We start from the raw sequence: 25,126 nt of genomic DNA on the forward strand, positions 1-25,126 counted from the left end.
GGAATGAAATAGTGGGAAAGACCCTGTTTAGTGGGAGTGAAAGTTAGGATGACGGTTTGTAGCTGAACACACGATGGTAGAGGGGCCACGTTAGTCTTAAGTGTCAGCAGTTAGTATAGTGAACAAATGTACTGGTCCTGCTGCTGGGGGTGTATACTGTCACAGTCTTCTGGGGGACGGTTCAGTCACATGTGTCAAAAGATAAAAACAATTCTGCTTTTGACAATGTAATGAGGTAACTAAGGATTTAAACATGTTGTGGAAATGACTTGAATGTCCAACAATAAAAAACAGAATAAATAGATCACGATATATTCATGGTGGGGAATGTTGTTCAGCTGTATAATAAAATAGTGCAAGTAAGTGTTCACATGAGAAGATTCGCATAATATATTAAGTGTAAGAAGAATACCAAATATATTTTTGTTGTTAAGAAAAAAATAACACACACAAACAGAAGCTTAGAAAGTTATGGACCAAATCACAGACATTAATTTCTTTGGTAGTAAGATACTAGGGCACTTTACATTATTTTCTTATTATATTTTCTGGTATTTTTCTATCACATTTTACTTGTGTGGTAAAAAAGTAAACATTGAGATGTTTAGCCTGATGAGTTTGGCATAGGAACTAGTTCCCGCTGGGCTAGTCAGAGGTTGTTTGCTCTAGTTAGTCTAGGAAGTTGTGTTCCTACGTATACATGGTCCAGGATGAATCTCTGAGAAGGCTGACAGCCCAGGCACACAGTCTCACAGGGACTTGCCGGTGGAACGTGACTCTCTTATCAGAGCAGCAGGGGTGGGGAGCTCAGGGGAATTTATGAACATGGTTTATAAGAACGTAGAAGATGGCAGTTTGGAACCTAAGAGAGGGGCAAGAGGGGAATACTTAGAGGCGGTGACCTCTGTACTGTTCTTGGGAATTCAGCCTGGGATCTTAAGATTCTTTGGTTTCCTTTTATTCTCAGGAGCAAAAGAAGAAAGATGATGTGATTGGTGGTAAGAAGCCATTTCGACCAGAGGCCTCAGGCTCCAGCCGGGACTCCCTGATGTCTCAGTCTCACGCCCCGCACAACCTTCACCCTCAAAAGCCTCACTTGCCTGCCTCTCATGGCCCACAGATGCACGGACACCCAAGAGATAACTATAATCACCCTAACAAGAGACACTTTAGTAATGCAGGTAGGTCATTAAGTGGAGTTTTAAAAAGAGATGCCAGAAGAATCATTTATTTTCCAAAGATAGCTAGACCTTTGCACTTTATTCTCCTTCAACACTTTACTGTCTTCTTTTGTCTCAGTGACGCAGAGCATGAAGTAAAGATCCAAAAGGCTCCAGCTCTAAGAAGAACATGGCCACCACCATAAACAAAACAAATGACAGACTGAGAGAAACAATTTACATTATATAGGACAGTCACACGGTTAAAACTGAAAAAGCCCTTGTAAATAGGTAACAAAAGAATAACCAAATAGAAAAATGGGCAAAGGTTAGGAATTGGGAATTCATACAGAAGAGGAAATCCAAATGGCCAGTGTGACAAGATGGCCAGTACTGCTATTAGGGAAATGTAAATTAAAGTGATGGTAATTTTGGTAAGCTAACCAAATTTTTTTTTTTTTTTTTTTTTTGCCATTCAGGTCAACAAAAATTGAAAGGGTGAAATATACACAAATTGCTAAGAGTGTGAATTGCTAGTCTTTCCAGGAATTAATCTCAAGTATCTTAACTCATAAGCCCCTCTTCTATATGAATAAGGATGGCATTCAGTCGTAGAATGGCAAAAAGCTGGAAATAGCTTGAATATCCAATAGTAGGAGAATCATTAGATAAGTAATAGGATGGTTGTACTCTATCATTATCAATTATTAAAAAGAATGACTTGGCTTTATAGGTCAGCAACAACAAAATCTGTGTGTCTGTTTAAATTTATTGAGGTGAGAATCACATAAACTTTACCATTTTATTTTTTTATTTTTTTAAAATTCATTTATTCACTTTTCTGTTTTTAACATTTAAGTTCTATTGTTGTATTTTTTTGTTTGTTTATAAATTTACATCCACGTCAGCATATAATGCAACAGTGACTTCAGGAGTGGATCCCAGTGATTCATCCCCTACATATAACACCCAGTGCTCATCCCAACAAGTGTCTTCCTTAATGCCCCTCCCCCATTTAGCCCATCCTCCCAGCCACAGACCCTCCAGCAACCCTCAGTTTGTTCTTTGTATTTGAGTGTCTTATGTTTTGTCGTCTTCCTTGTTTTTATATTATTTTTGCTTCCCTTCCCTTACATTCACCTGTTTTGTATCTTAAACTTTTACCATTTTAAATACCCAATTCATTAGCATTTCGTACATTCACAGTGTTGTGCAACTATGACTTCTGTCTTAGTTACAAAACAGTTCCATTACTTCAAATGGAAATCCCACATCCATTAGCCCCCACAGTCCCCAGTCTGTATCCTATATGTCTGGATTCATGTATTTGGGACACTGCATATTAATGAAGTCATACTGTGTGTCTGGGTTCCGTTTTCAAGGTGTGTGTGTGTGTGTGTGTGTGTGTATATATATATATATATATTTTTTTTTTTAACAGTTCATTATTCTTAACATAATTTTTAAAAAAAAATTATTCTCAAGTTAGCTAACACAGTGTGCTCCGGTCTTTAGGAGTAGATTCCTGTGATTCATCTCTTACATATGACACCCAGTGCTCATCCCAACAAGGACCCTCCTCAATCATCCATTTTCCCCATGTCCCATAGCCTCCCACCCCCATCAAATCCACAGTTTGTTCTCTGTTTTTATCTGGTTTGCCTCCCTTTTTGTTTTTATCTTCTATTTCTTTCACTTCTGCTGTGGTCATCTGTTAAGTTTCTCAAATTCCATATATGAGTGAAATCATATGATATGTATCTTTCTCTGACTGACTTATTTCACTTAGCATAAAACCCTCCAGTTGCATCCATGTTGTTGCAGATGGCAAGATTTCATCCTTTTTCATCGTTGAGTAGTATTCCACTGTGTGTGTATGTACATATATATATATGTATGCCACGTCTTCTTTATCCATTCATCAGTAGTTGGGCTCTTTGCATAATTTGTTGTGGATAGCCCTGCTATAAACATTGGGGTGAACGTGCCCCTTCGAATCAGCGTACCTGTATCCTTTGGATAAATTCCTAGTAGTGCAATTACTGGTCATAGGGTAGTTCTATTTTTAAGCTTTTGAGGAACCTCCACACTTTTGCAGAGTGGCTGTACCAGTTTGCATTCCCACCAGTAGTACACTAGGGTTTCCCTTTCTCTACATCCTCGCCAAAATCTGTTGTTTCCTGAGTTGTTACCGTTAGCCAGTGTGACAGGTGTGAGGTATCTCAATGTGGTTTTGAAGGCCTACCTATGTTGTAACTGGTGTCAGTACCTCATTCCTTTCTGTGGCTGAATAACTTTGCATTGTGTGGATGCACACCACAGTCTGTGATCCATTCATCTGTTGATAGACATTGGGTTGTTTCTACTTTTTGGCTATTGTGAATAGTACCACTGTGAAAATCTGTGTGTAAGTTACTTTTTGAGTACTTATTTTCAGTTTTTTTGGGTATATACCTACCAGTGGAATTGCTGGGTTATACAGTAATTCTGATTTAATTTTTTGAGGAACCACCAAACTGTTTTCTGTATTGTATATTTGAATACTGTTTTGAATGCTTATTCAAAACAATACTGTGTATGGATAAGCATAGAGTAAGATGTGAAAACACACACAGAACCCGTTACCTCAGGATGCTGGGAATGCAGGGTTGACTGAAGGAAGTTAGTAAGTCCTCCATCTTCTGTTCCTTCACTGGTTATGGTGAGCATGAATTTAAAGATACAGGTAATAAGAAAGGGAAAACATGTAGAATCCAACCTAAAAAGTATATAGTATATATAGGAGTCCTAGCATAGGATTTTGCAAAGAGTCACATATTCCATAATAATCTTAATGAAGTGGTACATTTCTTTCTAAACTTCAGTTTTAGGATTTCCATTTGATTTCTTTTGAAAAATGTATTTCATTCTTCTGGTAAAATTTTCGAGCTTTTAGAAAACTTAATTTTCTCCATCTTTTCCTCTCTTTTTTAACATACGAATTACAGTTATTTAAAAATCTTTGCCTGCTAACTGCAGTATCTGAATTCTTGTGAATCATTTTCTGTTGTATGTTTTATTTCTCTTGGTTTTCAATCATACAGTCCTGTCTTTGGCGTGCCTAGTTATTTTTGATTAAATGGGGGAACCTATGTTTTAAAAATTGTGGAAGCTCCAGGAGCACCTGGGTGGCTCAGTCAGCTAAGCATCCAGCTCTTGATCTTAGCTCGGGTCTGATCTCAGGGTCATGAGTTCAAGCCCCACACTTGCAGGGTATGGAGCCTACTAGAAAAAAAATTATGTAAGCTCCAGATGACATTGCTTTCCCAGAAAGGATTCCTTCTTTCCTTCCCCAGGGCACATGGAGTGTAAGGCCATCATTCTGGTCTAGTCTGCCTCTGGGCCCCCTTGTTCCTGGGGCTTAGCTCTTCAGAGTGCTCAGCGGAGGGCCCGGAGCATTTTCTGCCCCTTACCTCCTACAGGCCTAAGACTCGAATCTTGGTTTTGTCAGCACTGTGCAGCTGCCCCAGACTGCTCTGCTCTTCTGGGGCTCGGGTCTTCAGCCTTCTGCTCCCTGCAGATTCAGCACATATCTTAAGGGAAGACTGGCTGTGTGTTTGAGCCCCTCAAGTCGGCTGTGTCCCTCTAGCCTAGAAAGACCACCAAAGGCCCAGCTTGTGCTGGTAAAAGCTTAAATATTCAGCCCGTCGCCTGTGCTTAGAGTCACAAACCTCCTCAGTGGCTACAGAGGTCACCTCTTACCTCTCTGAAGTTTTCTGCTCTTCGGAGACTTACTTCTTCTAGTCTAGTCCTGATTGCTCTGGCTACCCTTTGATGTCCTCAAACAGATAGTTTTTGTTTATCTGGCTTTTCTTACTGTTCTTGGCAGAGTGTAGTTCTGCTGCAAGCTACCCCGGACTACCTGGAAGCACAAGTTCCAGGTCTTCTGATCTTAAGCATCTAAGTAGTTCAGATAATTCGGATCACCATTGATCACCATTTGATTCAGGGGAAAAGGTAATGACTGTACAAGATGATTGGGAACTATATCCATATTCATAGATATAATTGTATTATTTGTACTGATTTTTTTCCTGGCATCAGGCTGGTTTTGTGTTTTTTGTGTGATGCCACTGAGTTTATATTCTGATCCTTTGAAAGAACTCTTCTTAGCTCACTGTAGTTTTTTATTTAAGTCTTGGATTCTTCACCCATCTCCTTAATAGCTCAGTACTCCTAACCAGTGACCTACCTCATAGCGGGATCAAGAAGAAAGAAGCACTGTTCGGTTCCTCTGGAAATAAATGAATTGGCTTGACTTGTAAGCCTCTCCATGATACCGCAGACACTGACACCCTGTTTGAAATATTACTTTCCATTTGAAGCCACCTTCAAGTGATTTGTTTTCATGTTGTGAAGGTGTCTCTTTTTGTTGTTGTCTGTTAAGTTTTTAGGTTGAATAGTTAAAATTTTTTACTTCTTGGTCCTCTGGCCTGATCCACAACCAGAGCAGCAGGGAATTTAAGCCACTGGCTGACTGTGTTATCAGTTCCTAAGCTGTCAGGTTCCTTCATGGTATTTTTCTTTGGCTCTATAAAAAAATACTTAGAAGACCAGCAGCATGAGTAGAGGGGCATCTACTTGGTGGCTTATTTTTGGTGCTAATACAGTTGTAGATAGAAGATGGGTTTCCTATGAGGCCACATAGTTCCCTCTGGTTAAGCCTATGTCCCTGTTTCCTAAGGCTACCACAAACTGGAAAATGTATTCTTCCACACTTCTGTAGGCCACAGGTCTGCACTAAGTGTCAGTTAGGTTGTCTCTCTCTGGGAGATGTGGGGGAGGATCCAATCCCTGCCTCTCTCCTGGCTTGTAGTGGCCACCAGCAGTCCTTGGTGCTACTTGACTTTGGCTGCATTTTTCCCATATCTGCCTCCATCTCTGGTGTCTGTTTGTCTCACAACTCCCTCTGCCTTTCTCTTAGAAGGTATCTGTCATTGAATTTAGGGCCTAACCTAAATCCAAGATGATTTCATCTCAGAATCCTTAATTACATATAGAAAGACCCTGTTTCCCAGTAAAGTCACACTTAGAGACTCTGAGTAGACATCTATTTTGGGGGGGGGGGGGTGTCACACTTAAACTCAATATTGCCTCCATTCCTGGACTTTTATGTGTTCACTACCTTTTCTGAATAGGTGTGATTCTTCTCCTCAAGGAAAAGTGAGGCTTTAAAAGCTGAAACAGATTTCAGTTTGGCCCATTTCTTGAGAGTTAGCATGTTGAACCAAATCCAAAGTTAGAAGATTCACCTTTTACAGGAGGTGGTTTATTATCCCCTTGGTGTGAGCTAGGAAAGAATAGTAAAATCAGTATGAATAGTCTGGAAATACTTTCAGAGACCAGGCACTGTTTCCGGTAGCAGCAGGTAAATAAACTTGAGATGTGTAAACAGAAGATACTACCTTATGGCTCTGAAATTCAGCAGTGCTATTTTCTTTTTTTTTTTTTAATGTTTTTTTATTTATTTCTAGGAGAGAGAGAGAGACAGAATGAGCAGGGGAGGGTCAGAGAGAGAGGGAGTCACAGACTGAAACAGGCTCCAGGCTCTGAGCTGGCAGTCAGCACAGAGCCCGACGCGGGGCTCGAACCCACGAACCGTGAGATCATGACCTAAGCGAAAGTCGGACGCTTAACCGACTAAGCCACCGAGGCGCCCTCAGCAGTGCTATTTTCTGAATTAATGTTTAGTTTTGTTTTTTTGAGTGAAATCTCATTTTAAGGGTCTGCCCCAGATTGGAAGGTAAAGAGGCATCGAAAATAAAAAGCAATAATTTTTACGATTTCACAAGGAGAAAGGCAGTGAGTTTTCTTTTGCCTTAAAAGTTGAAGGAGAGAAGGCTGGGACTCATTACTGGTATGTTTACCAGCAGCAAAAAAGCTAGGAAGGAGGAAATTTAATGTCTATTTATATAATGTGTCAGCTTTTGAGTTTAAACCAGTGGATGTGAAATTCAGCCATTTTTTGAAACCATGAAACTGTTCTTTCTTTTCCTGCAGATCGAGGAGACTGGCAGAGGGAAAGAAAGTTCAACTATGGTGGTGGCAACAGCAATCCTCCGTGGGGTAGTGACCGGCACCACCAGTATGAGCAGCACTGGTACAAGGACCACCATTATGGGGACCGGCGACACATGGATGCCCACCGCTCTGGGAGCTACAGACCCAACAACCTGTCCAGAAAGAGACCTTACGACCAGTACAGCAGTGACCGAGACCACAGGGGACACAGAGATTATTATGACAGGTAGGCAGAAGGTCCTGAGACACCAGGTGCTGACCTCTGCCAGGCGCTTCACTGCTTGAGGGGAAGAGACGAGTGATGTACACATTAATGTTGACTGAATATCTCATCCTGTGCCAGTCATGGTCCCTAGTCTGAACCAACATTTTTGCCATCATGGCATCCTCAGCGTGTTGGGGAGGAATCACGGTGTAGACAGCTGACACAGTATGCTAAGTGGATGGTTGAAAGTAGAGGTTTTTGAGTTTTTCCTGAGGGCTGAGGCAGAGAGGAGGTTGCTGATTGTTGATTTGGGCCTTGAAGAGTCTACTAAACAGAAATGGAATAGGTATCACAGGCCCAGGCCAAGGGTGGAGATCCGGAGAGGAAAGTCCAGAAGATGGACAGGACACGTTGGATAATGAGGCATTGAATGCCAGATTATAGGTCTTAGGTTGTGTTCTCTGGGACATAGGGAGTCATTTGCAGTTTCATCCTTCTACTTATACAGGAAAAGTTTTCTGTCATCTTCTGAGGAAATGTGAAGAAGTGGTAGCCTTGACACTTAGAGTCCACAATCAAAATTATTGAGCTTGCTGTGAGGTACTCAGATACACTAGGTAGCAGGGACCCTGACATGGGTCCTGGCCCGTGGTCCTTGCCTGCCACCAGCCCACAGTTGAGGGGTGAAAGCCTTTTGAAGTTGTACCCTGTCTACAACTATACACTGCCATTATGACCCACAATTGTAACTTGGGAGAGTTACCAAGTGTAGGAAGGGCTAAACTTTTCTGTATTATTCCTAGAATAAGACTGGACTGTATTTTAACCTCACAGCAGCTTTGGCTTTTCTTAAGCTAATGACACACTTTGCTCGGACTTGAATTTAAACTTAAATCTGGAAAATTTCCTATTCAGCATCTCCCTTTTCCTTTTTGGAGGGTCTGCTGACGCGTATATAGCCAAGTAGCAGCTGTCTCCTTTAGAGGAGGTTTGAACCAAACTCTTACCCCGCCCTTCTGTATCTCCCTGTGCGGCCCCAGCGGGCACTGGCCCTACGTTTCTTCGTGTAGACCTATATTCCTATTCAGTATCACTCTTTATCTGCCCAAGGACTTTTGTTTTAGTATGGGTCTGCTGGTGACAAATTCCTTCAGCATTATACGCCTGAGAGAGTCCTTAGTTTGCTTTCATTTATGGAAGATAATTTGCTGGGTATAAATTCCCACATTAACACTTTCCGTACTTTAAAGATGTTCCTCTTCTGTCTGCTTGCTTTGTTTCTCTTCTTTATCTTTGTTCCTCTTTATGAAACATGTCTTTTCTTCCCCTTCATTACTGGTTTTCAGCAATTTGATTACAGTGCTGCATCGTGTTGTGTGTTTCCTCATGTTTGTTTTGCTTGGGAAGTGTTGAACTTCTTGGGTCTGTGGGTTTGTCTTTACTATCAACTTAGGAAGATTTTTTTTCTACCACTATTTCTTCAGTTTTGTTTCTTCCCTCCCTCCCTGTCGTCTCCTTTGGAGATTCTGGCTATGCCTGTATTAGGCTGTTTGCGCTGATTGCTCTCACAGCTCATGGATGCTCTGCTTATATTTTTAAATTTTGTTTTCTTTCTATCTCAGTCGGATAGTTTCTGTTGCTCTGTCTACAAGTTCACTAAGATTTTCAATGTCTAACCTGCCTTGGGCCCCCTACAGTATATTTTGCATTTCATACATTATAATTTTATTTCTAGAAGTTGTATTTGAGCTTTTCTTTTTTTTTTTTTTAACTTAAATCTTTCTCTAACCTTTTGGAATTTGGAATATAGTTAAAAAATCGTTTTTAGGGCATCCAAGTAACTCAGTCGGTTGAGTGTCTGACTCTGGATTTCGGCTCAGGTCATGGGATCAACCCCCATGTTTGACTCCGTGCTCAGTGTGGAGCCTGCTTAAGATTCTCTCTCTGCCCCTCCCCCACCTGTTCTCTTGAAAACAAATAAAAATAAGAGCAGCAGCTCTTAAAGGTGATAGCTCTTCTTTTATTTTTTATTTATTTTAAAAAATATTTTTATTTATTTTTAGGGGAGAGAGAGAGACAGCGTGAGCAGGGGAGGGTCAGAGAGAGAGGGAGATACAGACTCTGAAATAGGCTCCAGGCTCTGAGCTGGCAGTCAGCACAGAGCCCAATGTGGGGCTCGAACCCACGAACCGCGAGATCATGACCTAAGCGAAAGTCGGACGCTTAACCGACTAAGCCACCCAGGTGCCCCATCAAAGGTGATAGCTCTTCTTTTAAATATTAAAACAACCACCACCACTCAGTTTTTATATCCTTGTTGGCTGATTCTACCATTTGGATCAGTTTCAAGTGATTAACTTATCTCCTCATTATGGTCTTATTTTCCTGTTTTTTCCATGCCTAGTAATTTTTTATTAGATGCCTCACCGAGTGCTGGATGTTTTGTGTTCCTGTAAATATTCTGGACCTCTGTTATGAGAAGGAGGTTATCTAGAAGCAGTGTGATTCTTTCAGGTCTTGCTTTTAGGATTTGTTGGTCAGAAAGGGAGCAATGCTCTGGCCAAGTCTAATTGTTCCCCCTCACTAGGGCAAGAACACTTCCTTGGACTCTACTGACGTCCCTTGAAGCTTGAGGGTTTTTGGTGTGGCCAGTGAGAACAGGACCCTTGTACCTCTAATCTTCTGGCCTTGGGTGGTTTCTGCACATGCACACCCTCTATAGTGTTCAGTTAAATGCCCAAGGGGAACCCTTTGCAGGTGTTTGGACTTCTTTCTGTGTGCAGAATCCTCTTTTGCATTCCATCCTGTGAGCTCCAGCTGCCTTGTTTTGTCCCCACCTCTCAACTCAGGATGTCTCCCCTTCCCTGTGCTGGGGCTGGACACTGGCTCAGGGCAGTGAGTGGGGTTGTTATAAGCCTCGTCTCCTCAGTTTTCCATCCCTCAGGGAATCCCTGTTCTTTGTTACCAGACATCTAGTGTCTTCAAACCGTTTTATTTGCTCTTTCTTCTTGTTTCAAGTAGGAGGGTAAGTCTAGTTCCCAGTATTCCACCTTGACTGGAAGCTGAAGACACCAGCTCTCTCTCTCTTTTGTTTAATGAGGGGAAATGCACATAAACTGAATTAATTGTTTTAAAGTGAACAATTCCATGACCTTTAATATTCACAGTGTTGTGCAACCACCGCCGGTGTCAAGTTCCAAACACTTTCATCATCCTGGAGAAAACCCCATGACCCTTACGCAGTCACCCCATTCTGCTATCTCCGCAGGTCCTGATACTCAGTCTGTTTTGTTTTCATGGATTTACTTATCTTGGATGTCTTGTATAAATGAAATCATACAAGGTGTGCCCTTTGGTGACTGGCTTTTTTGAACACTTAGCATAATGCTGGAGTCTCATTCATATTGTAGCACACCTCAGTACTTCATTTCTTTTTGTGGCTGAATAATATTCCATTGTATGTATATGGCACATTTTGTTCGTCCATTCATTCGTCGGTGGACATTTGAATTGTTTCTTCCTTTGGCCATTGTACATAGTGCTGCTATGAACATGAGTATAAAATTATTTGTTTGAATATCTGTTTTCAGTTCTTTTGGTTCTATACGCAGGAGGGAAGTGTTAGTCGTATGGGAGTTCCACGTTTGGCTTCTTAGAAACCACCTAACTGTTTTCCACAGTGGCTAAGACCGTTTACATTCCTATTAGCAATGTATGAGAGTTGGAATTTTCCCACATCTTTGCCAACACTTACTGTGCACGTGTTTGTCAGTGTGTTTGTGTGTTTTAAACATGGCCATCCTTGTGGGTGTGAATCAGATAAGTAGCTCATTTTGGTTTTGATTTGCATTTCCCTGATGATTAATGTTCTTTAAAGATGTTGAGTATCTTTTCATGCACTTAGTGGCCATTTGTAGAGCTTTGGAGAAATGTTTGTTTGAGTCCCTTCCCTATTTTTGAATTGGGTTGTCTTTTTGTTGATGTTTACTGATTTTCTTTTAATAGGATAACAAGCAGTTTACTGTGGGGCTAAGTAAAAATTTTACTATTCTTTACATGGAGTCAATTTATTAAATTATTTAACGCTTTATTGTTGAATGATTGGATTGATTGTGGCTTTTGCTGTTGCTAATAACTTTTCAGTTAATTTCTGTGGCTCTTTTTCTCTCGGGCCAAGTCAAAGAATTTGAAAATGTTTGTAGGTCTGGCCGGTTTTGCTGAGGGGAGTGCAGCTTTATAGAGCCGCCAGTGATTCAGGGGTGTGTTTGTTTCATTGCACACTTGAGGTGTGTGTCATATTGTAGTATGGGTTTTGCCAATAAGTATAAAATAGCCCTTTGTTATTACTTTTGCTTTTTGTTTTTCCGATTCCTAGTAGTGTGAGCATTTGTGAAGCCTGAGTCCTTTGGAAGGGCCCTTGAGTATGAGCGCGGGAGGGTGAGCTGGTGGGCGAGGAGGAGGGGGTGGGTTTGAGCTGTCAGCTAAGGCTTGTGTCTCTGTTTCAGGCACCATCATGACTCCAAGCGGAGGAGAGCCGATGAATTTCGGCCTCAAAACTATCACCAGCAGGATTTCCGACGAATGTCTGACCACCGTCCCCCAGTGGGCTACCACGGCCAGGGACCTTCGGACCATTACCGCTCTTTCCACACAGACAAACTGGGGGAGTATAAACAACCCCTGCCCCCCCTGCACCCCGCCGTCTCAGACCCTCGCTCGCCCCCTTCTCAGAAATCCCCCCACGATTCCAAGTCACCCCTGGATCACAGGTCTCCCTTGGAGAGATCACTAGAACAGAAAAACAACCCAGATTATAACTGGAATGTTCGGAAAACATAAAGGACGGCCGGGAATGAAGGGGAGAGCAAGAGTCATTAAGCACCTGGATATTTTTGGTCTGATCCAGTAGGAGCCAGTTATCTAGACCAGCGAGTGAAGTTTCTGGACATGCCGCTGCTGTCAGCTCGCCAGTGGAAGGAGCACCTCAAGGAGCCGGGGGCCTTTCACTCGGTCCAGCTTGGGTTTGGGTCGCCACTCCTGCACTTTGACACCCCCTCCCATTCCAGCCTGGTCCTGGCCTCCCACTGTGAGAGGTGCTAGGAGGAAGATGTGACTTTTGCATCCCAGCTTCGTGGGCTGTTTTTCCCCAGTGAAGGAAGAAGGGATCTCAGAGTCACGAGGATTTTGTTGCCGGGTCTGTGTGCCCTGGGCCTGCATGCGGTGGGCTGGGAAGGAGCGTGTGTGTGAAGGTTGCCGGGACCTGCCAGACCGAGCGTGATCTGCTTCACTGTGATGTGACGGATGCTGCTGACAGGGGCGGGGTGTGGGTTTCGCCTCCTAGGACTTGAAGGGGAGCAGGTACACTCCTCACGTGTGTTCTTGGGAGAAGCGTACATTTGGGCCTCCTCGTGACGCCTGTGGTGCAGGGGCTGGTGGGGAGCAGCTTCCGCGGTGGCCCCTATCATACAACACTAACCTTTCCCACACTAGCTGGACATTTCAGAGGTCCGATCTCCTGAGCGGGTCTCCTCTGCCCCGGTGCCGGGGGGAGTCGGCCCGTCTGGCTGACTAGTGCGTACTGTGAGTTGCGGCAGCGTTGCAGCTGGCGTGGGTCTTCCTTGGCTGTGAGTGGGCTGGGGGGCGGGCTCTGGGGGGATTGGTGCGGCCAGGGACCCGGCATCCCTGGTGGGTTTCTGATTCCTGGGACGAGCATTCTGAGGACAGGGCCTGGAGAGGAGGGGAAACGTGCTGCGGGTGTGGGCCCAGGCAGGGGTGTGGGTGGCATGTGCACTTCCTGGGGGAGGTGTGGGGGGAGGGGCTTCAATGTTGAGCCCGGTCAGCGTTTGCAGCCACACTCGTTAGTTTAGTGCCCTTCACACAGCTTGAATAAGTAGACTGCGTAGAACAGAACACGCGTCTCCTGACACCGTGGGGCAGGTGGACACATGAAGTCGGGGTTCCTGTGGGAAACAGGCTCCCACTCCCAGTCGGAGATCATTAGAGTTGAACTCCGTTGTCTTTAGAATGAGATCAAATAAGGTGTAAACCTAAGGTAAAGTTTCTCCAAAATGGGAAGCCTTCCAGGACAGGGGACTGAGCTGCAGACAGTAGGAGTCCTGCGAGGGTTGAGCAGAGTCCAAGGTGGGAAGGTGAGTCGGTTGCACCAATTAATCAGGCTCCTTTCATTTTACTGATTACTGGGCCTTCCGTTTTATTCCCTTTAAATATAGCTTGCCAGTATTGTTGGATTATCCAAAGGCCTTTCTAGATGGAATAACTGACTTGAACCTACACTGTGCATAGTTGCATCCAGGCTCAGAGCTGGTGACCACCTTTCCATTGGGCATGCACAGGGTTAAACTCCCTGAACTGACCTGTGAGGACTTCATAAACCGTTATCGCTTACTTGCTAGTAACCTGGGCAGCACCGTTAATGCCTTTACTGAGAAATTCCCAAGTCAGCACACCCTGGGGAAGCGGATGCGGCTTTGTGGGTCGTCGCTGCACACAGCCTCGTGGCGCTGGCCGGGCGGGACTTCCACCTGAGAGTCTGGGTCCTCACAGCTTGTGTTGGGAGCTTGGTGGGCCTGCCCCCTACTTACTTCTCTCGGGACTGGGGTGGTTCAGTGTGGGCTCGTATCCGGTAAACATGACCCGGACCACGGCCCAAAGGAATGCTGGGAGCCTCTAGCCCCACGGCCGCCTCGCCGGGCACATGCTGTGACCCCCACCAGCTTAACTTCTTGCTGACAGTACTGACACTACCTGGTGTCTTTCTTTTCCCGGCCAAAGAGGAGGGCTAGGCTGACTTGTCCTGTCCTGTGGTAGGAGGGGGGAGGGAGGGAGAGATGAGCCCCAGCCTAGGCTGTGTCCCCTGGGAAACCAGGAAAGTCACTGGAGGCCCTGTGTTTCAATACTCATCAGGGTTTTTTTCTTTGAAGTTGATAGGAGAGTGAGTTAGTCCCAAAGATGTCTCATCATGAAGAAAAAGGAACTTCCTTTTGTTTACATTCAGGACTTGCAGTGCCATATGATGTAGCAAAAGGCAATATTAGCCAGATCAGTGTTAAATTGATTATAAAATTACAGTATCCCCATAAAAGCATCTACTTTAGGTGTTGGAAGTATGTTTGAAGAGTGAGTAGGGGAAAAGGAGACATTTCCTCATTGACCTAAGTCAGTATGAATACTGTATGCTTTTATCAAAAACAGATTTGCACAGGTAGGAATTCTCTCCCCTGCAGATGGGCTGAAGTGCCCGACGAGCCTGGGAGGGTGGTGTTCCGTGGAGCCTCGCTTCGAAAGATTTAGTAACTGGCTGGAGACTGCAGGGGTCGAGGCAGAGGGGAGTTGGTGTCACCTGAAGTCTGAATGTGAACGAGGGGTAGCGTGGTATCCCCTAGCCCTGGGCAGGGGTGCGGTGAGAGCCCCGGGGCCTCGCTGAGGTCTTTCAGAGATGCGGAGAGAAGCAGAGCCCCATCTGATGGCCCCTGGTCCCCCTCTCCTTCTAGTCCTTGTTTTAGCCCGTCCGCGGGAAGCCAGAACACTTCTCACATTGTGCTGCAGACACTCTAGCCTGATGCCCGAGAGCTGCATCGGGACGTGCGGTGCACGCTGCGATTCGGTTATGAATTCACATGGGGACACAGGAATCCTACAGACCAAAATCCACTCGTCAGCGGGAGCGGTGGCCCCGGGCCCAGCACTGGCGGTCTTCGGGGCTCTTCTGAAGGACGCAGTGTCGGGCGGGGAGATCCAGGCCAAGGGTCCAGGCTGCTTTAGTCCTTCTGACCCCACTCGTTTGGGGACAGTTGGTTTTTCTTTATTGTAAAATTGTGGACTTTTCAAACCTGTTGACTAAACAGTAATTAATTTATATTTGTGAAAAATGCCACTGTCCTAGTGATTTCTGATGTAAATAATGTTGTTTATATAGTATGTATTAAATTTTCCTACATTGTAAAACTGCTGTACTTTTGATTCTTGTATATTAAACAGTGTTACTAAGGATTTTTAGAATTGGGCGGACGCGTTGCGTTGCATCAGCGGGAAGTGTGACCGCACACCCGCCCGGCTCCCTTCCCCTGGCTGCCAGATCGTTCAGCCTGTTTGACAGCTTGTGAAATGGAGCCTTTTGAAGTCTCGCTGTTCTTCCTACCAGCACCAGCGTGTTGTTGGGTCCAGGGCCCTCACAACCGCAGGTTCCTGAGATTTTCCCTGCGTAGCCACTGCCGGGGTAGGGGGAGCATGGTGCCTGGCCCGGGATTACCCGGACGGGCTGCAGACCCTGGTGGAGCAGAGCGGCCCACCCCTTCCCACGCTCGATGTGCCGGGGAAGGAGCCCGGGAGACCTGGAAGGTGCATTTTGAAGACCTGTGTCATCCAGACAGGGGTCCTGTACCCCACCCCGTCTTCCATCCAGAGGAAGTGAAAACACCGCGTCTGCCAGCCCACAGCCGCGAGGGGAATTTAACAGTCGGGTTATATATTCGTGCAGAGGGAAAAAGGCATTTTATAATGGAAACACTGACACGAATGTTAACTCCAGCAATTTGGCACGGGGGCAGGCCCGGCTCCTGCGAGGCCCAGACAGGAGGGGTGGCCCAGCCCGCGGGTGGAGATCCCGTCTGAGTAGGAGCTGGAGAAGGTCACCAGACCCAAGGGGTTTTGCTCGTGATTAGGGGGCTTCAGACCCAACCTCTAGGCTTCTCGAACCTCTTAATTCTTGACACCCAATACACCCCTAGGCTGGCTCCGTTAACTCCCGGGACTGTCCACCCGGGAGACCTGGCCTCGCTCAGCCTGGCTGCGCGGGAGGGGGAGGCTGGGGTGTTTGGTGCACGGAGTTCTTGAGTCCAAGACTCCAAAGAAGAGCTGAGGGCTCCTCCTGCCGATAAACAACTCACAACTCACAATCGTGTTGCAACTCACAGCTCGGCTGGAACATCTCTGGGAAACTTTGAAGAACAGCACTGCAATAATCAGCTTAGGATTTACAATAGCAACGCGACTTCTAAACCAACTGCTGCCAAGAAGCCCGCCTTTTACTGGAAGAAGCAGGCGCGAGGCCCCCTCCCTCCTCCCTGGCGGGGCCTCGAGTGTCTGGCATGAAGGCAAACCCTCCTCAATTAGCACCAACTGAAAGGTCACTTGCTGAAACACAGGGCCCCGCGGTTTGCCAGACCAGTCTGGACTCGGGATGCCAACCTGTGGCTCTTTAAAGGAGCAGCACCAGGTTTGCTACAGAGGCTGTGCCTTCACTGTGGCTGTGCACCCCCCACCCCCCGCCTCGCCCATCACATTCTGAGGCTGGAATCCCACTCAGCCCGTTGCCTCCCAACCTGTGTCCACTATTGCTGTTGGTTCCGCTGCGTAAATTGGGGAGGAGACGGAGCCCGAGTGAATAAAAGCTCTTCATCCCGTAGAAACCTGGGCCCTCGTGGTGCTGGGGGACCCCGTCCTAGGCCTGACGTCTGGGGGTTTCCCAGTCAGTCCTGTGGCCATGTGATCGGGCTTTGTGTGGGAACATGACCCGTGCTTGCCCCTGTCACCTGGAAATCAGGATTATCTGCTGCTTGGGGCCAGCTGCCTCATGGAGTGCTCGCACGCGGTATCTTCTTAATTTTTTCTGTGGCCCCAAAAGGGGCTGTCCTTGCTAAAGCTCAGGCCTCTCTGACCACGTGCACCATGGTGGCTTTGGTGGAGGGGGTCTCGATGGTCTAAAGGGACTGGCAGGAAGGTCAGTGTGTTGTCGCCACAGGGCCCCGCCCTGTGTGCAGTTGAGCAGACGGCCTCCACACCCACACCCTCATCTGCACCCCAAGGAGGCAGCTTCTAGAAGCTCACACAGGGGCAACGGCAAAGGTTTGTAAGCCCTTGAGGCTGCCCAGAGGGAGACAGTGCTCATCAGTCCTTGCTGGGAGCGGGGGGATGATGGGGACATGGTGGAGGGCACTTGCCGGGCAGGCCGGGCTCAGCATTCTGCCCCAGCAGCCGCCGGCCCAGAACCAGCTCACCAGAGGGGCCCAGGAAGAGGCCTTGCTCTAGTGGGGAGACCAACCCCCAATAAGAAGGCCCTGCAGGGAGCTCACAGTCTGTTTTTTTTTTTTTTTTAATGTTTTACCTATTTCTGAGAGAGAGAGAACAGGGGAGGGTCAGAGAGAGAGGGAGACACAGAATCTGAAATAGGCTCCAGGCTCTGAGCTGGCAGCACAGGGCCCGACATAGGGCTTGAACCCACGAACCGTGAGATCATAACCTGAGCTGAAGTCGAACGCTTAACCGACTGAGCCACCCAGGCACCCCAGGGAGCTCACAGTCTGACGAGGACTGGACAGTCACGAGAGAGTTTGTCCCTCCCAAGATCTTGAGCCCCTCCTGTGGGCAGGGCCCTGTTCTAGAAGGCGGGGACACACCCACGGCGAACCATGACGAGGGCCCCGCCCTCCGAACGGAGAGGTGGTGAGGCACACCTAGACCAACAGTGCCAGGACATGGGAGCGGGGACAGGTGCCGGTAGCCGAGCCCTGGGGCGGTGGGGAAGCCATGCATCTGGGCAGGGGACAGAGCTGGGGCTGCACCAGCTGCCATTCTTGGGCTTACTCTCTGAGCCTCAACTACCGAGAATGCCAGGCCATGGAGGGGTGAGGGACACGGCTTGGTGGCTGTCACCAGTGTCGGAGGGCGGCGCTGGAACATCCCGAGGCCCCTCAGAGACCCCCCATGCCACCAGACCTGGGACACGAGCTGTATTTGGAAAGTGAGCCGTAGTTCATTCATTCCCTGACTGAGGGTCCCGAGTGGATGTAGTTCTAGAATCTTCCTGCAGGGGGCAGAAGATTTCCACAAACAGCCTGCCTGGTTGCCAACACCTACATTTACAGAACCCCCTCTCCCGCCCCCCACCCGGGAGGCTTCCTCCACCCTGGCAGGCCGCCTCCCTTGGCCGCAGAACCCACACTGGAGCCAGAGACGTGGAGCCACCTCATCCCCGCAGGAAGTGTGACGGGATGGGGAGGAGGAGAGGCTGCAGGAGGAAGCCGGCCTCACCTGCACCTCACGCAGGAGGCCCAGGGCGCGGTGCTGGCCCAGCCCTCTCAGCCAGCGGGGCGGGCTCTCTCCCCACCAGCCAGCCCCAATGCACTGACAAGTCCAGCAGCTGTTCAGGGAAGCACAGGCTCCTTCCTGCCCCTTCCGGGTCCAGCGTCTCCTCCCTCTCCCCACCATGTGGCCACCAGAGGGACGTCCTGAGCCAAAAGGCCCAGGCATTCCTCTGCTGCTCCCCGTGACCCTCAACCGTAGCCCCAAGCTCCCGTGGCTTGGGTCCGAAGCCCTCGATGACCTGCCCTTGCTGGCCACTCGGACCTTCCCCCTCTATTGGAGCCGCCCGCCTGCCGCCAGCCAGACCTTCAGGGAGCTGAACCGAAGGGCGACAGCTCAGAGCGGGTAGTAAGTAGAGGCAGCGGGCCGGCCACTGCGGTACTGTCTCCGTGTTTCAGGGTCTGGGGCGGCTTTGCTGGGGCGGGCGGCGGGCTCCGTGGCCCCGGATCCGTGGCCCGGGACGCTGCACCAGGCAGAAGGGTAAGGAGGCAGGACAGTGTGATGGTGGCAGCAGCAGGTACGAAGCCGAGTGGGCCCACACGGGAGGGGCCTCAGTCGCAGCGAGGAGACCGTAGGAGCAGCTGAGCTGGGAGCACAGGCTCCGTAGACCCCATCCACCTTCAAGTCAGGGTTCACCCCGGACCGTGGTGAGCCGGGCCGGGAGTTAACCTTCAGGGGAGAATAATACCACCCAAACCTGATGGGGGAGCCCATGCTAAGGACGATCGATGTAAGGTCAACCATCATTTTTTTTTTTTTAATTATATTTTTTTCTGAGAGAGAGAGAGACAGCGTGAGTAGGGGAGGGGCAGAGAGAGAGGGAGACGCAGAATCTGAAGCAGGCTCCAGGCTCTGAGCTAGCTGTCAGCACAGAGCCCGACACAGGACTCGAACCCACGAACCGTGAGATCATGACCTGAGCTGAAGTCGGTCGCTTAGCCGACTGAGCCACCCAGGCACCCTAGTCAACCATCATTTCTATGGCCAACTCCTAGAGGCTAGTGGTCTTTAGCGTGGCCCAGCCTAAGCCTGGTAACCTGTCCTGAAGTCAAGCCTATACTCTGACCCTCCCTGCCCCCCCCCCCCCCCGAGAGCCTGGAGCTGAAGCCTCTGTGGGCCTCCCTGGCTCCTCTCCCCACATTTCAGTGGGCCCCACCACAGGGGCTGTGGGCCTCCTCTGAAGCCCATCCCACATGTCACTGTGTCCCCACTGCCCTAGAGCGCTCATTGCTTCTCTCGAATCCTCGCTAAGGCCTGCTCTGCCAGCAGGTGCACCCAGGAATCAGATTAGCTAATTCCCTCTCGGCGGCGCACTGGCTTGATGTTTCCCAAACCCGGAGCCTACAGATGTATGATGGGGTGGAAAGCTCTTAGAGATATCTGGAAGAATTAAAATTTTTTCTGTTGGGGCACCTGGGTGGCTCAGTCGGTTAAGCATTTGACTTAGGCTCAGGTCATGATCTCACAGTTCTTGAGTTCAAGCCCCGTGTCGGGCTCTGTGCTGACAGCTCAGAGCCTGGAGCCTGCTTCAGATTCTGTCTCCCTCTCTCTTTGCCCTTCCCCCACTCACACTGTCTCTCTCTCCTTCAAAAATAAATAAATATTTTAAAAAATCCTGTTTTCATTTTGAAGAACATTTAAAAATTTATTTTGAGAGAGAGAGAGCAGGGGAGGGGCGGAGAGAGAGGAAGAGAGGGCTCACTACAGAGCCTGATGTGGGGCTTGATCCCATGACCATGAGATCATGACCTGAGCTGAAATCAAGAGTCGACGCTTAACTAACTGAGCCGCCCAGGTGCCCCTTGATGAGCATTTTATTTTTAATGTATTTTTAATGTTTTATTTATTTCTGAGAGAGAGAGAGAGTGCAAGCAGGGGACGGTCAGAGAGAGAGGGAGATACAGAATCCGAAACAGGCTTCGGGCTCTAAGCTGTCAGCACAGAGCCCAATGAGGGGCTCGAACCTATGAACTATGAGATCATGACCTGAGCCGAAGTTGGACGCTTAACCGACTGAGCCACCCAGGTGCCCCTTGACGAACATTTAAAATTTTTTTTTTAATGTTTTATTTATTTCTAAGAGAGAGAGAGAGACAGAATGAGCAGGGGAGGGTCAGAGAGAGAGGGAGTGACAGACTCTGAAACAGCCTCCAGGCTCTGAGCTGGCAGTCAGCACAGAGCCTGACGCAGGGCTCGAACCCACGAACCGTGAGATCATGACCTAAGCGAAAGTCGGACGCTTAACCAACTAAGCCACCCAGGCGCCCCTTGACCAACATTTTAAAGAATTAATCTAAGCAAGTCTGGATGATCTGGAAGAATGGGAAGAAGAAAGGAACCCAGGACTAGGGTTATATTGGCACCAAGCAGTCAGTGCTACTTACGCAGGTGGACGGGGATACAGGCAGCAAGTTTTACAGGGGCTGAAGAGTGAAAAGAATGGGTGGGGGGGGGTGTCCGGAGTCACCTCCTGGCAGCAATGACAAGGGCCTGGACAACCCCACCTTTGTGAAACAAAGAGGGCCCACTCGACGTCTGCAAAGCAGTGTCACTCATCACTGCAATTTAATGCTGTTTGTTTGCATTTTGTTTGGGCTTAATTGGTAAATGTGTCTGGACTTCTAGTTGAAAGGAGCTGTAATTACAATTTATTACAATTAAGAATTTATGCCAAGCCTTCTGAATTATAAAATCTCCAGCCATGGAGGGCCTGGAGAAATCCCGGCTCCCAGAAGGGGTCTGCCCCCTGAGCTGTTCGTGACCTGAACTTGGGAGTAAATGAAGCAGCCCTGTGGGATGTGCCTGTGGGAGCCAAAGCCACCATCTGCAGATGGCTACTGGGTGTCACTACAAGCCCTTTGCTTTATGGTATTTTTAAATATTTATTTTTGAGAGAGAGGGAGGGAGAGAGAGAGAGAGAATACAAGCAGGGGAGGGGCAGACAGAGAAGGGGACAGAGGATTCAAAGTGGGTTCTGTGCTGACAGTAGTGAGCTTGAGGCGGGGCTTGAACTTATGAACCATGAGATCATGACCTGAGCCGAAGCCGGATGCTTGACCGACTGAGCCACCTGGGCACCCCTGTTTATTATTTTAGAGAGAGAGAGAGAGAGAGACCACGAGCAGGGGAGGGGCAGAGAGAGGGGGACAGAGGATTCAAAGGGGGCTCTGTGCTGACAGCAGCGAGCCCCATGTGGGGCTTGAACTCATGAACGGTGAGATCATGACCTGAGCCGATGCCAGATGCTTAACCGACTGAGCCACCCTGGCGCCCCTGCTTTATTGTATTTTTAGAATCACGTCCTCATGAAAATGCAAGGAGGCAGGATTTATCCCCATTTTTCAGTTGAGGATCATGAGGCCCCAAGGCCTTAGAAAATGTGCCCCAGATCACGCTTGTAGCGAGGGGCGGAGCTCAGACTCCACCCAGGTTCCTCCCACCTCTCAGGGCCACCTGTCACTGCCTCCTTCAATGGCTTCCCCTACAGTCACCCAAGTGCCTTCCCCAGGACTCAGTCCCAACCTTCCCCCCATAGATGAGCGGGCTCAGAGGCCATGTGTGACCGGCTCGGGGACAGAGGATTAGTAAGTGGGGACAAGCAGCGTGCCATCCCCATGGCCATTCTGCACCCCCTTCCCTGCTCTGCTCACAGCAAACTAACTCATGCACCGTCTGTCTCTCTCTCAAGAAGTCGGTCCCGCTCGGGCAGGCACATTCATCAGCGGGGGTCACTGCTCGATCCCCAACACGGGGCATGGTGGCTGACACCTCATAGGGCCTCCCTAACTATTATGTGGGGTAAACAAATGGATCCCCCAAACCCAGACCATGATGGGACACAGAGGAGATGCAAGGAAGGAAGGGAGGGAGAGAAGGGAAGGCAAGAAGGACTTTGCTGCTGTGTTAGACCAACCGAGTGGACACCCAGAGGGCCGACGCTGTGGCCACTTGCCTTAGGGATTCATCCCCAATTGTTAGCAAAGGAAAAGGTGTGTTAAGTCAACATGCAGTTGTCCTGAAATGCCCAGGGGAGAGGGGCCCTGGTTTCTGATGGTCCAGACCCCCCAGCCTTGACCAGAAGGCCACTCGGGAGCCCTGCTCACCAAGCCCCCCTCCTAGGAGGAAGCCTGGGCTTCAAGCCACCTGAACTCCAGAAGAGAGGAGGCTGGAAGGGGGCTCCACCGTGATGAATCACTACTGGGATCAAACACTTTGCAGGGTGCCTGGCAGGTGGCCAACACCTGTAGCCGTCATGCTGGGGTGACTCCAGTCTCCATGCAAATTAATGGGAGTGGGGTCCATTCCAGCGGCTGGATCATGTCTGGGATTGCTGGAAAGGCTTGTCCCCCACTTGGGGAAGCTGATGACCACCCCTGGACTGTGGTGACCCAACGGAGAACTCTCTGGACCCCTGGGGTCTCCTTCTTGGACTCAGCCTCTCAGACTTCAGATCTGAGGGAACCTCTCTCCCATCCCTCTTTTCAGGGTCCAGGTTTGAAGTCCCTCTACCCACCTAGCCTCCAGGCAGGGGTCTGGCCCCACTCCCTGCTCACCCAGGACCAGAACCCTGGGTTGACTCCACCGCTGTTTGGGGGGGTCCTTGAGCCCCTTCTCTGTCCTCAAGAGAAGAGCAGGTGGGTGGCATGGGGGTGGGTGTTCATCTAGAAACGAGGCAAAGGCATCTACCTTCCAGGGTGTTGTGAAAATGTCAAGGCAATTGCAAGACTCAAGGTCAGGTCCGTATGTAGGTATTTCATCTTTGGGAGAACAATGTGAGGGAGGTGCTGTCATTATTCCTTCATGGCTGAGAGAGAGCGAGGCTGAGAACAATTACATCTCACCCCTGTCATACGATCAGTAGGCTTGACCACTGCTTTGGACAAAGTGAACTCATCTGGCCTGGGGAAGGCGCTGGTTCTGGCTCTGGCCAGACGGAGGCTGGAGGTGAGCAGAAATGGCTTCAAATATGGAAGAATCTGCGGGCCATCACTTCATTCCTCTGGGCAAGGATAAGCTGAGGCTAGGTCGTGTGCCCTCCTTGGCCTCGGGATCTAGGCTGCCTGGGATTGTGTACCCTGATCCCAGAAACGCCCCCACCCCCACCACACCATGCCTTGTATATCTGCTACTGCCATCTCTTAATCAAGTCCGTTCTGCTGGAATTTTCTGAGAATGTTCCTCTCTGGTCCTCTCCTTCAGAGCACTAGGCACTTCCCCATGTCGCAAGTGGGAAAAGATTAAATGGTCAAAAGTGCAGAAAGCCCAGGATGGGCAAGGTAGCTAAAGGGAAATTGCTGAAGCAGCTGGTGGGGTCTGTTTCCCCAGGGCAACAAGCACCTCCATGGAATTAGAGGTCCTTAGGCTCCTGGTTAGGGCGTGTGGGGTTCCCACTGACCCCCTGCCAGAACACCAAGCTTCTCTGGCCCAAATAGGAGCTGGATAAAGAGGTCTTCAATTCTTTCTTTTCCTTTTACATTTTTATTTAATTTTCTTTTCTTTCTTTCTTTTTTTTTTTTTTTTGAGAGAGAGAGAGAGAGAGGGAGTGAGCACATGAGCAACATGTGCTGTCAGCACAGAGCCTGGTGTGGGATTCGAACTCACGAACTGTGAGACCTGAGCCAAAAGCAAGAGTTGGACACTCAACCGACTGAGCCACCCAGGCGCCCTGCTTTTCAATTATTTTAAGAGTTGGGCCACTAAGGCTAATCAGACTGAAGAGATGTAATTTGGGGACCACACCTAAGGGACAGATGCATGGAGCAAATTAGGGTTCCCACTCACCCTTAGTGTCTGGTGGGAAACCGGTATGTAAGGCTAGAGGCTAGGCCTTTGCTTCGAGTGCCCTCTCTCCAGGTTCTCAGTCAGCCTGGGGGCATGGTAGGCAGGGCCAGGGGCTTCCCCCTGGACGCCAGCTCAGGGGAAGGGGGTGTGACCCGTGAGACCTGACCGACCTGACCAGTGGGACAGGACGGGACAGGACCAGACCAGATGGGACAGGGAGGGAGTTGATGCTTGTTGGGGTCTATGCTTGCTTGGGGAGCGCTTCCTATATTGTGTTATTTCCCGCACAGGTCTTCTCAGGAAGATCCTACGAGTCGGCCACCACCTTCATAGTGCAGACAGGGATGGGGGTAGGATGGGGGGTGGGTACTGAGGCTCTGGGTCACACAGCCAGCAAGTGAGAAGGCCAGGAGTACCATGGGCCTCCTTCTAGCCCACGGAGGCTCACCAGCCAGTAGCCTGGGGTGTTGATACCGCCCCTCCCACGGTTCCTTGCTATTCTCTGAAGTTTCCCTTTCACTGTTTTAACACCACGCTGCCCATCCGGGTCAGACTTCGATCCCTGCACTAGTTGGTATTTGGGGTCGAGCCCCATCTTGGTGAGCCCAGTTTGTCCTCTGCCAAGCATGGGGCCCAGGGTCACCCAGAGGCGCGGGGCTCCCGAGATTCTCTGCTGGAGCGTGGCCGTGGGACTAGCCACCAAGTGACAGCTGGTGGAGGCCCCTCCCAGCCTCACCAACCACAGCTCGTTCAGCCGCAGCAACTTCCCTCTGCTTCCGAAGCTCCTTCTGTGAGCGGCGCACTCCTCAGACATTGGCTC

At 48.8% G+C, this 25,126-nt stretch overlaps 1 protein-coding gene across 3 annotated transcripts in view; it reads left to right on the top strand.

Moving 5' to 3' along the window:
• Positions 1-15,394, top strand: part of CHD2 (chromodomain helicase DNA binding protein 2) — a 123,161-nt gene extending 107,767 nt beyond the window's left edge. For 2 of the 3 annotated variants that reach the window (XM_039217674.1, XM_039217675.1), the window contains 3 exons: positions 968-1,181; positions 7,200-7,446; positions 11,931-15,394. In XM_039217674.1, coding sequence (XP_039073605.1) covers positions 968-1,181; positions 7,200-7,446; positions 11,931-12,264 — 795 coding nt within the window. In that variant the 3' untranslated portion in view covers positions 12,265-15,394. Of the gene's footprint in view, positions 1-967; positions 1,182-1,299; positions 1,439-7,199; positions 7,447-11,930 lie in introns of those variants that run through there. The other variant, XM_039217677.1, reaches the window with a different exon arrangement.
• Positions 15,395-25,126: the final 9,732 nt, after the last annotated feature.

The sequence above is a fragment of the Hyaena hyaena genome, unplaced genomic scaffold, assembly GCF_003009895.1.
Source record: "Hyaena hyaena isolate Hyena2069 unplaced genomic scaffold, ASM300989v1 scaffold_702, whole genome shotgun sequence".
In the NCBI taxonomy this organism is placed as follows: domain Eukaryota; kingdom Metazoa; phylum Chordata; class Mammalia; order Carnivora; family Hyaenidae; genus Hyaena; species Hyaena hyaena.